General features: G+C 39.2%; 1 protein-coding gene across 1 annotated transcript; it reads left to right on the top strand.

Moving 5' to 3' along the window:
• The first annotated feature begins 5,488 nt into the window (after window positions 1-5,488).
• On the top strand, window positions 5,489-16,901 carry LOC101745873 (sodium/potassium-transporting ATPase subunit beta-1). Its single transcript, XM_004929093.5, has 7 exons — window positions 5,489-5,899; window positions 8,870-8,998; window positions 9,950-10,069; window positions 11,764-11,864; window positions 12,601-12,699; window positions 13,172-13,325; window positions 14,036-16,901. The coding sequence occupies exons 1-7, from the start codon at window positions 5,761-5,763 to the stop codon at window positions 14,164-14,166; spliced, it is 873 nt and encodes a 290-aa protein (XP_004929150.1). The 5' UTR covers window positions 5,489-5,760; the 3' UTR covers window positions 14,167-16,901.
• The last annotated feature ends 123 nt before the right edge of the window (window positions 16,902-17,024 follow it).

Genomic DNA, 17,024 nt, shown 5'->3' with positions numbered 1-17,024 from the left:
ATAACAAACAACAAAAAAGAATTATCCAATTTGTTGCCGGCGTTCTGAAGTTATGCGCGTACATACATTAGACAGATTCATTTTTTTTAAATATAATTACGAGCACACATAGGTCGCACCACCTATCGGACCATCGGTACCGGCGACAGGATGTATTGTGCACCCATATGAGTAGTCGCCATTTCTAATTTATTTTTGCTCTGATGAGTGTATGAGCACGCCCCTCACTTGATTTTAAGTGGTTACCGGAGTCCATAGACGTAACAAAGTGAATGACGGTATTACAGTTACTGGCGGTAGGTCCTCTTGTGAGTCCGCACGGGTAGGTACCAATACCCCGCCTATTTCTACCGTGAAGCAGTAATGCGTTTCGGTTTGAAGGGTGGGGCAGCCGTTGCAACTATACTGAGACCTTAGAACTTTATCTCAAGGTGGGTGGCGCATTTACATTGTAAGATATCTATGAGCTCCAGTAACCACTTAACGCCAGGTCGGCTGTGAAATTGTCCACCCACCTAAGCAATAAAAAAAAACCACAGATGTAATGTCGAAGTCTCAGTCCAATGTAAAGCGGCTATCCCATCTTCATTATCGTGTTATACAAAACCCGCGGAAACATATGGGGTAGTTAGTGCTAATGTTGTCCCATGCAGACAAAACACTTTCGGCCGATGTTTGCAGCGACACAATCGGAAGTTCCGATGTAAATGGTAGACCGCTTGATTGCCTGCGAACTAAAAAGTACCAGCCACTTCCGTTAACTCGTTCTCATCTACGTAATAATAAGTCTGTTCTAATGTAACGAGGTTACTTGAACATCTTCGTGAGTTAGAGGCTGAAATTTTGAATATAGCTCTTAGAATCGGATGACAATGAAAGAATATGTGGACAAGACATTTACGTTTTAAGCTGCTTTTCGTTTTGTTACGCGCTGGGGTTCGGGATAAATAAATGTTCCACCAAAGTACAAATAAAAACTGTATTAGCACTTAGAACAAAAAAAAACACTTCACAAACACTTTAAAATTTTCAATTCACTTCTTCCGCTTCGCTTCAGGTGATCCGTTCGCTGTTTTGCTTCGAATAGTTCCGACTACTGATTGCGTTTTTTTTTTCCTACCTAATCTTAGAGCCTTGAGAGGCTATATCAGCGGAACCTTAACTAGTAGATGAGCTCACCGGGCTCAAACCTGACGACGTTGCTAACACGAACCCTAGCAAGAGCCGTGCTTCGCAGAATCTATCACCGTATCGGAAACGCGACCCACTGAGAAGATCCGGCGAGAAACTCAGTGGGCTGTGTCTGAGGGTTAATTTACTCGTCGAGCCCTTCGTCGCAAGCGACGGGTTTGACGAGAACGATGACCGGTGCTTGAGGTACCTAAAAGAAACGTTAGTGGATCGGGAGGATCCGAAATGACGTGTTTTGGGCGACGTCGACTGCTTTCCATTCTGTCCGCAGGGTCGGGAATGTAGTTACCGGCGGCCACGATGAGAGGGTTCTCGTGTCGTGCCGCTTTATCGAAGTGGGGGATTGCGTGCCATCTCTGCAACGCTTTTATAGTCGATACGACATCCCTAGATTTCCTAAGAAGTCGAATATTTTCGATGTGTGTTTCCGCTATCTGACAATAGATGACGTTATAATTCTCGAGTGTTTTAGATGTTAATAGATCTTTTGATATTTGCTTCGGCTATTCAGCGATAGATGGCGTTATTCTTACCGGCGTAACAGTTTTATAAACGTTCACGACTTGCTTCATGTTAATCTGATGCCGTGCCACAATGGACACGAGTTCGAACTATCAATGGTCGATTTAGAATAACACGTGAAATAAGGAATATGGTTCCACTTGTATCAAATCACTATGCAATTCGGCGAGTTGACTTTTCATACATGATGATAATCCTTCAGCGTGGAAGTTGTTCGAGAACACGGTTCATGTAGATTTTTATTGCCTTAATAGGAGTGGTCCGAAAGTGTTACAGTTGAACCACTGCCGAGCGCTTTGGACCAGCTTGCAGGAATAGAATGGGCGGTACAGGAATAATGTGAAACACTAGAGGCAGGCAAGAGCGTTGTATTGACACGGGAGGATTTTTTTTCCTTATATGCGTGGACGAACTCACATCCTACCTGGTGTTAAGTGGTTACTAGAGCCCATAGACGTTTACAACGTAAATGCGCTACCCACCCTAAGATATAAGTTCTAAGGTCTCAGTATAGTTACAAGGGCTGCCCCACCCTTCAAACCGAAACCCATTACTGCTTCACGGCAGAAATAGACAGGGCGGTGGTACCTACCCGTGCGGACTCACAAGAGTTCCTACCACCAGTAATTATGCAAATTATAATTTTGCGGGTTTCATTTTTATAACACGATGTTATTCCTTCACCGCGGAAGTCAATCGTGAACATTTGTTAATTTCATTAGAAATTCAATTGTATTTCATTAGAAAAATGGTACCCGCCTGCGGGATTCGAACACCGTTGCATCGCTAGATACGAATGCACCGGACGTCTTATCCTTTAGGCCACGACGATCTCATAGGTAGTAGGTTTGGTAACTATTTAAATCGTTCTCGTCATAGACGCTTAAGCTGTTTTGGATTTAGCGAGACCCTGTATTTAATTAGAAAAAAGACCTTCAGTATGCACGTGCATATTGAGCACAATGATGCGGCACACGGGAGCGCACATCACAATGCCGTGAGCCCCTCTGTTTCGTTCTGAAAGGATGACCTCGTACTGATCTCAATAGCACTGTGGGAAGACATTTAAATAATACAACAATGTTTTGTGAAGGGGTTTTTGTAACGGTTAATGTGGCTATCCTTTTTTAATTTATTGCTTAGATGAGTGAACGAGCTCACGGCCTACCTGATGTTAAGTGGTTACCGAAGCCTATAGACATCTACAACGTAAATGCCGCCACCTTGAGGCATGAGTTCTATGGTCTCAGTTTTATCAGTACAACGGCTGCCTCGCCCTTCAAGCCAAACGCATTACTGCTTCACGGCAGAAATAGGGAGGGCGGTGGTACTTATCTGTGCGGACTCACAAGACGTTCTACCACCAGTAATAACTTTTATGGAGTAGACAAGCCGTATATTGGGAAAGTTGTGCGCCTGAAAAAATACTGCCTCTTACTGACGTTAGGGCACAGCCAGCACGGGTAGATGCTGTCATTCAGTGCATTTTTGCAGCGAAGGAGCTTGTTTCGGTTTGAAGGTTGGGACGGCGACACATGGAATTGAAACATGGACTGCAATGCTCCAAGACTGGCGGAATTCCGGTTATGATGCCTATGGGTTCGGGTAACAATCAATCCCCAGGTGGATCGTAGGTCAGATCGTCCATTAACAACTCAACAGCATATAGCTTCGTAGCGGTAGCGGTTAGCGCTCCTGGGTATATCCGAAATTACAACATCGGTATATCTATGTACTTTGTATTATTTAATTTTATACAATCTGTCATTCCAAGTGGAAGTAATGAGTCAAGGTCCGCAGGTTTGCTGGTAGAAACGACATGTCAGTAACAATTTTAACCGACTTCTAAAAAATAAGGAGTTCGTCGAGGAGCAAATTCGACTGTATTATATTTTATGTTGCGGATATTTTTTCTGTGTGAAACTCTTTTATTTGGTGGTTCTCATGTGTTCTTATTTAAAGATTTATCAAGACCTGAGCAGTAGGTTTTGAGTTTTTCTCATTAATAAACGATTGACTGACTTCGACTACATTGATGATAAGTATTACCTTATTTTGTTGAAGCAAGCTGGCTTTTTTGACTTTAATTAATTAAACGCTTGTCTGGAAGGGATCGCTTTTAGCGATAAAACCGCCTATTGAACAATTGCATCTACTTGTTGACTGTTTTTTTTTAATGTTAATTGTGTTTTGGTGTGTAGTAAAGTGTTCTCCTTAGAGTATACTAGCTTGCTTATGTATACTCTAAGGTGTTTTCTCTTTTTCTCTCTTTTTTTTTAATTGAAATTTTGTCTTATTAATAATTTAAGAAAATGCTCAACAGTTTTTGACCGCTTTTTTTTTGATGTATTGACTTAACTACAACAGCGACGATGACCACTCATCACTAGTAGGACTGTATGCTGATCTATTTTTAAAATCAATAGAAAATGCAAGACCATTAGCCAATTCCAAGTCTTTCCGTGCACCCAACGATTTAAAAAGGTTTGAACAGATTGTTTGTGTATAAGTAGCATGAACACAAAACTCATTCTAAAAAGTGTGTGAGTGTGTGTGATTTTAAAATTATTATTACTGTACCGGGCTCATCTTTACCACATGTGTCAGCCGGTCGCTCCTTCTGGTTCGTGCACTTGTACTCACACGTCGCAGGAATACAATTAATACGGATTTTTTGTTAAATGGCCAGATGCAGTCAAACAAAAAGGATGGATGACCAAAACTGTGTAACAACTGCTATATTTCCGGTAGATCACCAATTGCTGCACGCATCATCTCCATCTTGTATCATTCATTAATGACCATTACGTCACATTATTTATCCTCTCTTCCACAAAATAGTTCTCTTTTATTATATAATTTCAGGTTTAATTTAATATTTTTAATAAAAGAAAATATGCTACTTATTTGGTTTCATTAAATTTCAAGAAAGGCCGTTGGCAGATCGCAGTAGACAGTAGATCTTGGTTCTAATCAAGTTGGCCACCCCTGCTATATTGATTGTGTATTGTTCACTCATGAAAGGGCCATTGAAAGGGCACGGCACGCGGGTTAACGCTTTTCTACAGTACTAACAGGTTTTTTTTTATTGCTTAGATGGGTGGACGAGCTCACAGCCCACCTGGTCTTAAGTGGTTACTGGAGCCCATAGACATCTACAACGTAAAGGCGCCACCCACCTCGAGATATAAGTTCTAAGGTCTCAGTATAGTTACAGTGGCTACCCCACCCTTCGAACTGAAACGCATTACTGCTTCACGGCGGAAATAGGCGGGGTGGTGGTACCTACCAGCGCGGACTCACAAGAGGTCCTACCACCAGTTGTGGTACACCAGCTGTACTTACACCAACAGGTGTAAGTTAATATGTCTTGTTGATGTTAATATCGTGATTAATGGTCGCGTTCAAGCCATCAGACAGAGAGGCTGATAAAACTAATGTTAAATACTAGTAACCAAATATTAAAATGGATAAAACCAAAACTTTAATATTATTATTTTATTCATCTTATCGTTTAATTATTTTGTAGCGTTGAATTTGAAAATTATTTTGTCGAAACTTGCGATATTTGATGTTCCATATTATTTCCTGATTGGATCAAGTTAATAAACGTAATTTATCTTCCATTAAAAGCGTCACGATAATTACGTTGTTTACATTAAAAAAAAATAACATTAAATAGTTAGCTACATTAAACGTCACGATCATTAGTTATACGCGACCGACACACCCACAGAAGATCTTTATATCTAAATCAACGTCTGAATTCCTTGGCATTTTATAAATATAACGAAACGGCACGCGACCGGCGACGCGACGAGAACGACGTACGCGCAGTACGCACGACGACTTCGCAAATGACAGTCGCAAATTAGAAAAAAAAAAACATCAAGCAAACAAACAAACAAAACATAGCAGAATACGTTTTAATTAATCGATTGCTTGTTGTTTTTTTTTTACGTAAATTAATATTATATTAAAAGAAGAGTCCTTAATATCCAAGCAGGACGAAACATAGCTCGCATTTAAATTTGTGATAAATTTGTAATGCCTGAGAACGATACGACGGAGGAAAAGGAGTGGGTGAGAGGACCAGAGCACCTAGGCTCAGTATGGTCGAGGATAGCTCGAGCTATTTACAATCCTAAAGAAAGGAGCTTCTTGGGACGAACAGCCAAACGATGGGGTAAGATTTGTTAATTTGATTGATATAGGCATAGGCATTTTTACTGGTGGTAGGACCTCTTGTGAGTCCGCACGCGTAGGTACCACCACCCGCCTATTCCTGCCGTGAAGCAGTAATGCGTTTCGGTTTGAAGGGTGGGGCAGCCGTTGTAACTATACTTGAGACCTGAGAACTTATATCTCAAGGTGCGTGTGAGCTAGTCCAGCCATCTAAGCAATAAAAAAAAAGCATACCTACGCAGACAACATTACATACAGCCTGCCCTATGTTAAGCAGTTACTGGAAGCAAGACTAAAGCCATCGTACAGAATGAGACGTCTGTTGTAACTACATGACGTGTCGAGCGATACGACTATCCTGGTGTTCAAACCCCGCAGGTAATTCCTACGTTTTCTAAGCAAATATATTGTACCTAATTTATGTTCACGGATTATTTTAATGTTGAAGGAATAAACAAGGTCTGATAAAAACTAAGCCCGCCAAAACTATAACTTGTTTAATTGTCGGTAGGCAGGGTAGTGGCAAATTCACGAAGCTCAGAAACGCGAATTTATTAAATACACGACACTATTGATTTTTCGATTTTTGTACAACGAACAGTATTGAAGTGATAAGAGAAAGCTACTCGTTGAACTCAAGGAAGAGTTCGACATGAAGCCTGGCCTGTGATATCAGCCCGCTAAGGTTTCTGGCCGGATCTTCGGTAGGGGTCGTGTTCCGACTCGATAGTAGATCCAAAGCAGATGACTTTGGAGCTGTCAGACTTCTTTCGGAGGCTCAAGCAGCTGTTAGAGAGCCTTGCCGTCTAGGCTTAACCTTGAGTTGGCCCATACATGCTGGCGAAGCGGGAAAGGCCTTCACACTATCAGCTATCCCTCCATTCCAAAAAAAAAGTTAGGCATTGACACGTTTGTGCCTCCATATTACTTCCACAACTCAGACGAATCTAATAAAACCTCATCTGTTGAAATCCGTTAAAACTTTAGGTTGTAGAGAATACGAAATACACAATAAATACGCTGGAAAACGAATATTTTAATTCGTCAGTCGTTTTAAAATTAATTATACGGTAATCAATGTAAATTGATTGATCAAATGAAAATCAATTTAATTTTGCATAAAGAATAATGCGGCAAAATTAGGTGACAATGTATTTGTGTGTCTCTTAATATAGCAGAAAATACGGAATGGATTTCTGGTCGAATCCGTATCTTACTGAGATATTTGCTAGTCGAGATACGAATGTACATTTCTGGCATTAATAACACAGGATTTTTTTTATAGCCAATTTAATTCTATCACTTTCATCGACCCGTCAAAATCTGCGAAGCATTGGAAGAATAGTAAATTGTGAATTTACTAAAATAAATAATTGTTTTCACCCGCGTCCACGACCAACCACGTCTCGCATAGTCTTTTTTTATTGCTTATGTGGTAGTCCTGAGAGTAAAACTTAACATTCGTGTATGATACGCTTTTTCTCCATTCTAGTTAACTCTCGAATGTTCCTTAAGTAACCGTGACTTTTAATATTATATCAAGTTATAGTAATGCGTAAGAACATGGAATATGACACCAAGTGTAATATTACATAATAGCACACTGCAGTTGTTTTACAGCGTCCGATACGATTTTTATTCGTCTCACGATTTTAATATATCGTATTTTTGTGCGTTTTGTCGGACACGATGTACATTTACAGTATCGAAAAGTGTTAAACGGTGATCGTCGTGCTCATCATCCGCTCTTTCGAGAAGCTCAGTCAGAAAGTGTCGTTATGCAATTAAGGCCTGTTCATCTACTTCTAACTTATTCTCCCCCCCAAGTCTTATAGTTTCGATATATTTTAGTGTTGTGAGTGCGCATCTATTGTCCTTTAACAACGTCCTACCTACTTTTCTATCCTGGGGACTTCGGGATGGATGTAATATGCTCTGCGTAAACTCTGTCCCGCCGTCTCAATAGCTCCGACTGGGCTTCGGCCCGGTCCGGAGTAGGACGTCGGCTGTGAGCAGCACGACTTTTTAGTGAGGTTCAACTCCCACATACCCCTCCCGCCGTGTGGGTGGAGATCCGGTGATTTTCTCCTGAAAAAAAAAACGTGTCTATCCTATGTGTCCGGACTACAGTGTTAGGATAGGAGGTTAATCCGATACGCATTGCAGATGAGCTCACTCATTAGATCTAAAATCATTTTTGGGGGGAATCGTTGGACTTCATATTTGGACCGACAGCAATATTGTGCTTATTAACACTACGGATATTTCCTAGTTATTTTAAAGAAGGGAATTCTGTTTTGGTAGTATGGTTCGTCACGCGAACAATCGGCGCAATAAATAATCATAAATTAATGACCGTTTAAATAACCGTGATATGTACGTATTAAAATATTATTGCGCCAACTAAATAATATGCTCGTATTTAACATGAATATGTTTACGTCAAGTACGTCATAACCTAGCCTATATAGTCATCCGCATTAGTACGCAAATACATACGCTATACAAGTAGCGAAGCGAATGTAGAGTACTAGCTTTTGCCCGCGACTTCGTCCGCGTGGAATAGTTCACAAATAACGCTTTATTTTAGAAAAAATTTGGTTAGCATAAAAAATGTTATAGTGAGCCAACTTTAACATATAGACATATGCTGTCGCGGACGTTTTTTTAGACCTTTTAAAGGGGAACAATTCTGTCATTGATTATTTTAGCGAAACTTTAACCGTTTCTGCAACGCACGCAGCGGAAGTTCTCAAAAGGGATAAAAAAATCCGATTTTGAAACATTCTTTATTGGTGCTCCGCTTGTCTTGTTCTTAGCGTGATGTTATATACCCTTTCTCGATAAATGAGATATTTAACACTGAGAGAATTTTTCAAATCGGACCAGTTGTTCCTGAGATTAGCGCGTTCAAACAAACAAACTCTTCAGCTTTATAATATTATATAGTATAGATTGGGTATTCTTTTAGGTATCGTACTAGTATTCTACTTGGTATTTTACGCGGCGCTGGCGCTTCTATTCGGCATCTGCATGGCGGGTCTGGTGTACCACATTGATGCTACCACACCAACATACACGCTTGACCGATCCTTAATAGGTAAGTTATAGATTTTGTACCAGGTAGTCATAGATACAACATTACAGCGATTATAATGTTTGAACAAAATATATATATGTAAACAAAATATCCAAAGGTTTTGCTGTGCTGTGGCTATCGCGAATTATATGATATTCCCCCTCGATTTTCCATTAATATTATAACCAAACCCTGTTATGATAATAACGTATACAACGCAAAATAAATTAGCCAAATCGGTCGAGCTTTTCCGAGTGATACACCGTCATATGTGTATGTATGTACAAAATAATATGTGGTAATTGATTTTTATGTACACTACACACACTAACTAGCCTTTAACGTTTTCGGGTAATTGTACAATAATTTATTATAGCCGAGGAGTAGTTTTTTCTGGATGAAAACTTCATATCCTTTTCTTTACCCCTGATAGGGTGCATGCAGGACTTCATTAAGGTCGGTTCAGTAGTTAAGACGTGAATGCGTCACAAACAAACTCACTTGCGTATTTGTAATATCAGTAAAATATGGATATAATATGCATGTAACGTAATAATTACACATGCATGTACATATTACATATACCTATATAGTAACTGATTAGGTTTTTTTATTGCTTAGATCGATGGACGAGTTCACGGTTCATTTGGTGTTAAGTGGTTACCGGAGTCCTTATATATCGGCAACATTAATGCCGCGATCCACTTTGAGATCTAAGTATCAGTTTTGCAGCAACGGTTACCCTGCCCTTCAAGTCGATATTCCGTCACATTAGATATAGACATTGTGGTGATCACTACCCGAGCGGGCCCACAAGCAGTCCAACCACCAGTTTGACAAATGCATGTATTGCATTTATAAAGAACGCGCTCTACGATCAATATACTATCTACACTTCAAATAATAATTAATTTTCTCTGTGTTTTGATTAGCATCGTTACCATATCATCAGTACAAATATACATGTTTCAGGTTCGAATCCAGGAGTGACCTACAGACCTAGACCAAATGACGGCATCAAAATCAGCATCGACATAAACAATTTCACTGAAACAAATGCGATTTTAAAAGATCTCGACGAGTTTTTTCAGCGTAAGTACTCGATCATTCCTGTTTCAAAGGACGAGCCGTATGCCGACACAAAACACAAAACAAAAAGTTAAGTGAAAAGAATATATTGTTGCGAAGAGATTGATGACGTCAAATCATTTCAAAATAAGCGAGTTCGCCTACGTTGTGACGTCACAATTTTCGTATATATATCACCTATATTGATAACTAAAACAACAAAATTGTAATTATAGTTTTAACCAGCTTTTTTTAGTAATACTGTTAATTATTTATCATCGCACCTCCCGCCATCGGAGCAGAGTTCATCAATATTATCTGGAACCATTGCCTTCATCGACAGTGCGTTTCCAAAGATATTTTCTGCCACGTACCATCCGGCTTTGGAATGAGCTTCCCCTCCACGGTGTTTCCCGAGCGCTATGACATGTCCTTCTTCAAACGAACCATGTGGAGAGTACATAATGGTAGGCAGCTGCTAGGTTCTGCCCCTGGCATTGCTGACGTCCATGAGCCACGGTAACCACTTACCATCAGGTGGGCCGTATGCTCGACTGCCTTCAAAGGCAATAAAAAAAATCTGTTGGTATATATTTTTTAATTATCATTTTGTTAATATGTTGCTTTGCCTATTTCTGCGTCAAAGTGGCTATAGTTTCAAGTTAAGATGATAGGATGTACATTGTGTTGTTTATTGGCCTTAAAGTGAATGTCAGGTTGATTCTCAATTCAGATGAGCTTAAAGACTAATATTAAACACTCCTGTTCCATTATGCTTATTGCTAGTCGTTAGCTAAAACCTTTTAGATGTAATCAATTAGGTTCCACAAACAGATCGGTCACGGTTGATGATTAGCAGACACACCCTGTGCAGGGCGTGCTCGCGACTGAGTGCTCCACAATGTACTAACAATGTTTATGTTTGATGGAAGCTTAGAATGAAACGGAAAAATCCTCACTGAATTAACGTTAAACTGTGACATTGAAACTGTTTTTTTATTCCTACCTATTGGCCGATTGTTTAAGGGGGTATTCCAGTTAAGGCTTCAAGGTTGGTGACGCATTTACGTTGTAGATGTCTATGGGCTCCAGTAACCAGTTAGCACCAAATGGGCTGTGAGTTCGTCCACCCATCTAAGCAATAAAATAAAAAAAGTTACACGTGAACGGGTAGGTGAGCTTACGGGTTCAAGCTGAGAGAATTTGCTAACACTAGTCTTAGCAAGAGCAGTGATTCGCTGAATCTACCATATGAAACAGAATGCCATGCCTTCAGCTAGAGATTAGATATTTGGAAGGATAGGAAAATGAATTCAAAATGACTTAGAATAAGTCCGCAGTAAGAATTTCAGGATGGAGATTTTTTCGCCTACCCTTTCTCGCAAGAAACGTTTTATCGCAAAACAAACATTTATGGTCAAATATTATTACATTGAGTAGTTTTATTTAAACAAAAATGTTAAATTATTTACAAACGAGATTATATGCAAAAAATAATTCTAAAAACGTAATTAACTACGAGCCTAAGGCGAAGGGCGGAATGATAAAAAGAATTGTTTTGTTAATTCGCAATTAGCAGACCCGTAATTGTAGCACGTACAATTTGAGTTAACTTTTAAGCTATCGAGATCCTTAAAAAGCTCGCACTGCGCACACAGGGTGTAATACTGCATACGTGACTATTAAATATCTAGTAATGTACCTATTAATTGTTTCAGCTTACTTAATGGATAGCAGTTACAAATCGGAAAATGGTTGCAAATCTGACGACAATTACGGGTATCCCGACACGCCGTGCCTTTTCATAAAAATCAATAAGGTATTAATGCACTTTTTTTTTCTAACTATCGTCAAGTATGAACTCGACTGGGAGTTATAAGCGATTACCAACTTTAAAGTCCTTAAGAGAACGAGAGAGAGTACCTCTGAAATCCGTCTTTACTGAAATTAAGTAGGCCGAGTTTGTTGACTCCCATATAATGACGAGCATCGTGTTTATGTATGGAGGATGAATCTGTTAAGACATTAGTTTTGAATAATTGATGACATATAATCGAAATTGAGAAAATGTTATAAAAAGTCGTGTGGGATAAAATCAGGAATGAGGTTGTTCGACAGAGAACTAAAGTCATCGACATAGTTCAAAGAGTCAGCAAGCTGAAGTGGCAGTGGGTTGGCCATATATGCCGTAGAACTGAGGATCGCTGGAGCAGACAGGTTCTCGAAGGGAGACCGCACTAAGTGGTGCTATAATCTTTGAACGGCAAGAAATGCATGAGGAGAGCCGAAGACTGGGCTCACTGGTGTGGATTGGGAGAGGCGTAGGTCCAGCAGTGGACGACTGTGGGTGTGGATGATGAAGTGATGACGTATATGTCAGCTTATGACTCAAGTTACTAGGGAAATTCTCCTCAAGTTATCTGTGCTCGGTGTATTGGAATAAAGTTCATTTTACCGTACAAACTGCTGCGCAAGCTTGCTTAGCGGCAGGTATTAATCAAAACAGTTATTGTACGGCATACTGTTTTATTACAAATTTTTATAATTATTTCCAGATATATGGTTGGACACCGGTTTATTACGAGAGCACAGATTTGCCAGCAGACATGCCGGAAGACTTAGTGGAGCATATCAAAGGATTAGATGCGAACGAGGTGTTTTATGATTGTTTTTTATAATGTGAAGTTACGATTGATAATTTTTTTTTCCTATCTATGCTGATAGCCTTGAGAGGCTATTTCAGCTTCGTCTTAACGTGTGTAGGTGAGCTCACGGGGCTTAAACCGGAGTGTTGCTAACACTGACCCTAGCAAGAGCAGTGCTTCGCAGAATCTACCACCGGATCGGAAACGCGACCGACTGAGAAGATCCGGCGAGAAACTCCCTAGGCCACCTGTGTGGGAAAAAGTAAAAATCAAGTCGTCTTAAAATAAACCTACCAAAAACCTAAAAGTGGTTACCGAATCCCATCTTGAGGTAAAATGTCTGTGTTATTTTTCTTTAAGTTCACGAACTGACTTTGTTCAAATTCAAATTAAACTTAGGTCATAACAATACGCCTACGCTTATTCTTTGATGAATTATATTCGGTCTTTTTTCACTATCAATCGTTTTCTCTCTGAACAGACTAAACGAGTATGGATATCGTGTTTAGAAGAGAAAGATAATGGCACTACCATAGAATATCCTTGGGGTCAAGGAATCCAGGGGAGCTCCTTCCCATTTTTGAACAAGGAAGGGCAGACGAGTCCTGTTGTAGCAGTGAGGATCACTCCCCCAGGTAATGAAATTACATATTTAACATAGAGCAAAACTTGCCCCGAACAAAGAGACATTGTGGCTGATGGCGAAGGTTTCTGTGTGACAGAACGGCGTTCGAGAAATTAGCAACGTTCCTGAATTGCAATTTGGAAAATAGACACAAAAAACAAACAAGAAAAGACCGTTAATTTAAATATTGACGGTTGTGCATCCCTAGAGTGACGAGGAAGTGGCTACCGTCTTTGTGTCGATAATCCTCAATGCTGAGGGTCGTGCTTCCTTTAGTAGCTTTCTCCTAGATGATCCTGCGCCAGCCTTGCCTATCCTCGGCCCCGCGGATGGCATCGTGGACTAACAACAACAGCTATTGGTATTTAGATTGCAACACTCCTTGTGAGACGCCCATGATATCTACATGCTCTGCATAATAGGTTTTTTTATTCTGGCAAAACATCGAATTTTAATCAACTTACCACCAAGCCGTGAGAAACATTCTCATTCAATAGATCCATAATGAAAGAATACGAATAAAAGAAATAGAGATTAAGCCGTATAGTTTGAATTATGTTAATTTGTTGCTCTTGCATTTTGAACTGTAACTACGGCTAGTGGAAGGCTTTGAAACATCTGGCAATCTTAGAACATCTGGCCAGTTTAAAATGAATAAAGCATGCCACACTAGGGAAAACACCCTAACCACAGCAATAACATTTATTATTTGTCAAACAGTGGGAAAGCTGATCGCGTTAAGATGCCGCGCGTGGGCAAAGAATATCCAATACCGCTTTAGCATCAAGGACTTCTCCGGATACACACCCATCCAGGTGGAAGTGGAAAACTCAGCCAACGTGACCGTCTAACTCTATTATATACACATCTTATATACATATATTATATATAGATAAGATAGATCATAGATAAAGTTTAAGTTATTCCTTATGTAATGTGTACCGCGGACTGGCGGTATTATTCTTGTAAATACGTCCATGTGAGTGCTGGCCGTGCGCACAAATATAACTTACAAAAATAATGTCATATTAGTTCTTCAAGCAACATTGCGATTGTCTTTCGCCTACTTAATGCAATACCACTTCATAGTCATTGAGAATTGGTTGAAGGAAATTCAATAGCCGAAGAACCAATGCAGGATAATAATATTATACAGGAATACATCCCTTATCCTATTAGAAATTCATTTTTAATAGGCACATTTTAAACCTGATACATTTTAAGGGTGGGATAGCCCTTGTAACTATACTGAGAAATTAGAATTTATATCTCAAACTGGGTGGCGCATTTACGTTGTAGATGTCTATGGGCTTCAGTTACCACTTAAAACCAGGTGTGCTGTGAGCTCGTCCACCCATCTAAGCAATAAGAAAAAACCCAGCAGGATGTTGGTAAATGTGAATGAACTGGTACCTAAATTAGTCGTCCTGAGCTAGGAAGACGTTCAGTGCGAATATATAACTAAGTATAATAAATAATTCTGGACTCTACCATGATCAGGATGGCTCTGGCCACAAGAACCAAAACTATTTTGGACTTCATTAAATTAGTTGTGCCTTAAACTTTCGACCACAACTTTACATAGGATCTATGTATAATACCAGATGTATATGCAAAGTAGAGAACAAATTGTATGTATAATTGTGTACTGTTTTTTAATATGCTTTACTATAATGCGATTATGTATCTTGTAAGTACCTAAAGTTTTTTGCTAATGCACAATAGGTTAGGTTCTGAGAATAGGTACTTATTTGAGTTTGCACCGTACTTTCAATTACTTTCAATATATTTTTAGAATTAAGTACATACCGTAAGTATATTTGAATGTTTTAAAACAGACACTTGTTACTAAAGATATTGTTACGCGCTGGGGTTCGGGATAAATAAAAAAGTTCCACCAAAGTACAACTAAAAACTGTATTCAACAATTAGAACACTTAAAACACTCAACAAACACTTTAAAATTCTCAATCTGCTTCGCTTCAGGTGATCCGTTCGCTGTTTCGCTTCGAGTAGTTCCGATTGCTAACTGACTGCGTGCCATACGCAATGCTTTTATAGTCGAGACGAAATCCCTAGAATCGTCGAGAATGTTCCACAAATCTAATATTGTTGTTTCCGCTATCTGACAATAGATGGCGTTGTACTTCTCGAGCGTTCTAGATACTACTAGATCCTTCGGTATTCGTTCGATCGTTGGCGATAGATAGCGTTACTCTTACCGGCGTAACAATATCGTTGTCACTAAAAACACCCATGTTATTTTCAATAAAGACAATGATTATCAAGAAATCAAAGACCGAAATTGAACGGTTTAGAGCAGCTTAAAGCTAATTTCTTTTCTGACTCAATTTATTCTAATCGAGACTTACGCAGTGGCGCAGTGGTTACCGACCGAAACTGCTGTGTCGAGGTTTCGTCGAGCAAACATTTCTGTGAAGGGCAGGTTTGTTTGCTCTATTTCTGTGCTTAGTATATTTTTTTGTGTTTATATATTATACTTAAACGTATATCTGTATGTATATCAATCAGTCTCATGTTTTTATAGTCCATGGAATCATAGTTAGTTTGGGGCCAGATGACCGCGCATACCTTGTTTTTTTTCGCTTGTCTTTGATTGGTACTTTCCAATTTGTAATTTGTAATCACCTTTACTGGTTGTAGAGCGTATTGTAACCTAAGCGGGTAAGTATCACCATTTTACCGCAAAACAGCTATGCGTTCAAGTTAGAAGAGTGAGCAATCATATATAATACAATAGATATTACAACCTCATGTCTGACAGTGGGTGGCGGCACAATAACAAGAAATACCATGCTAACAGGCTACTAATTATGAGCACCCGTAAATATTCATCACACATATTGAAACTTTCAGAAAGAAAAGAAAAATCTCCTTCTACAGACAAAGATGGTAGATAGTACGGCTGTGCTTATTGCACCATGTTGGAGATGGCAAATTTTTTTTTTTTTTTCCATTGTGGTCAGACGAGATTACGGCACCTGAAGGTGAGTGATTACCGTCGCCCATGGACTTCAGCAATGCCAAAATGAGGAAACAAATACCATTTTAATCGATATATACTATCTAATTTTATGTCTCCTATGAAGCGAACAGCCCTGTGTACAATGTGGGAATTGCACGGAAATTTCCAGCCCTTGACCTACGCGAATAGTTCCCATGGTAATCACTTAGTAGCCAAGTAATTGGAAAGGCGGGTCGCAGGGCGGGCGGCGCACCGGTTGACGCTAGAAACTGGCGGATGAAAGGCAGTTTTCATAGAATTGCAAAACGCGTAGAGGAGACTACACTACTTTGTTTGTCAGTGCTTATTTTTATAATCTGTTACTGAAAGTTTGTGTCCGTGATCAATTTCAGGGTACCGGTAAAAACGTCTGTCATAAACATGTGTGAAAATTTCGTAAATGAATTCCTTGCTTGAGAGCAATACCTTTATGTAAACTGCGTTCATAATGTAATGATAAATGTATGTGTAAATACCTTTTTTTATTTTTTATGTAAATAAAATTACGAACATGTTTGTTCTTATACTTTGTTCGGAATAAATAAATAAATGTGGTATCAGTGAATGTTTTATTCGTGAATATTAATATAACTATATTGACTACAACTAGGTAATACATATAATTATATTATTATTATTAATATATAATATTATATATAATAAATCGTGTATGTAACGTGACAT

This window comes from Bombyx mori, chromosome 4 (genome assembly GCF_030269925.1).
Source record: "Bombyx mori chromosome 4, ASM3026992v2".
NCBI lineage: Eukaryota > Metazoa > Arthropoda > Insecta > Lepidoptera > Bombycidae > Bombyx > Bombyx mori.
The sequence above is the reverse complement of the archived record's forward strand: the minus strand, read 5'-3'. Positions and strand labels throughout refer to the sequence as shown.

Coding starts and splice junctions, on each gene's coding strand:
- LOC101745873 (XM_004929093.5), top strand. CDS start 5,761: ATGCCTGAGAACGATACGACGGAGGAAAAGGAGTGGGTGAGAGGACCA. Junction 12,700..13,171: donor AAGGATTAGATGCGAACGAG/GTGTTTTATGAT, acceptor CTCTCTGAACAG/ACTAAACGAGTATGGATATC. Junction 13,326..14,035: donor AGTGAGGATCACTCCCCCAG/GTAATGAAATTA, acceptor TTTGTCAAACAG/TGGGAAAGCTGATCGCGTTA.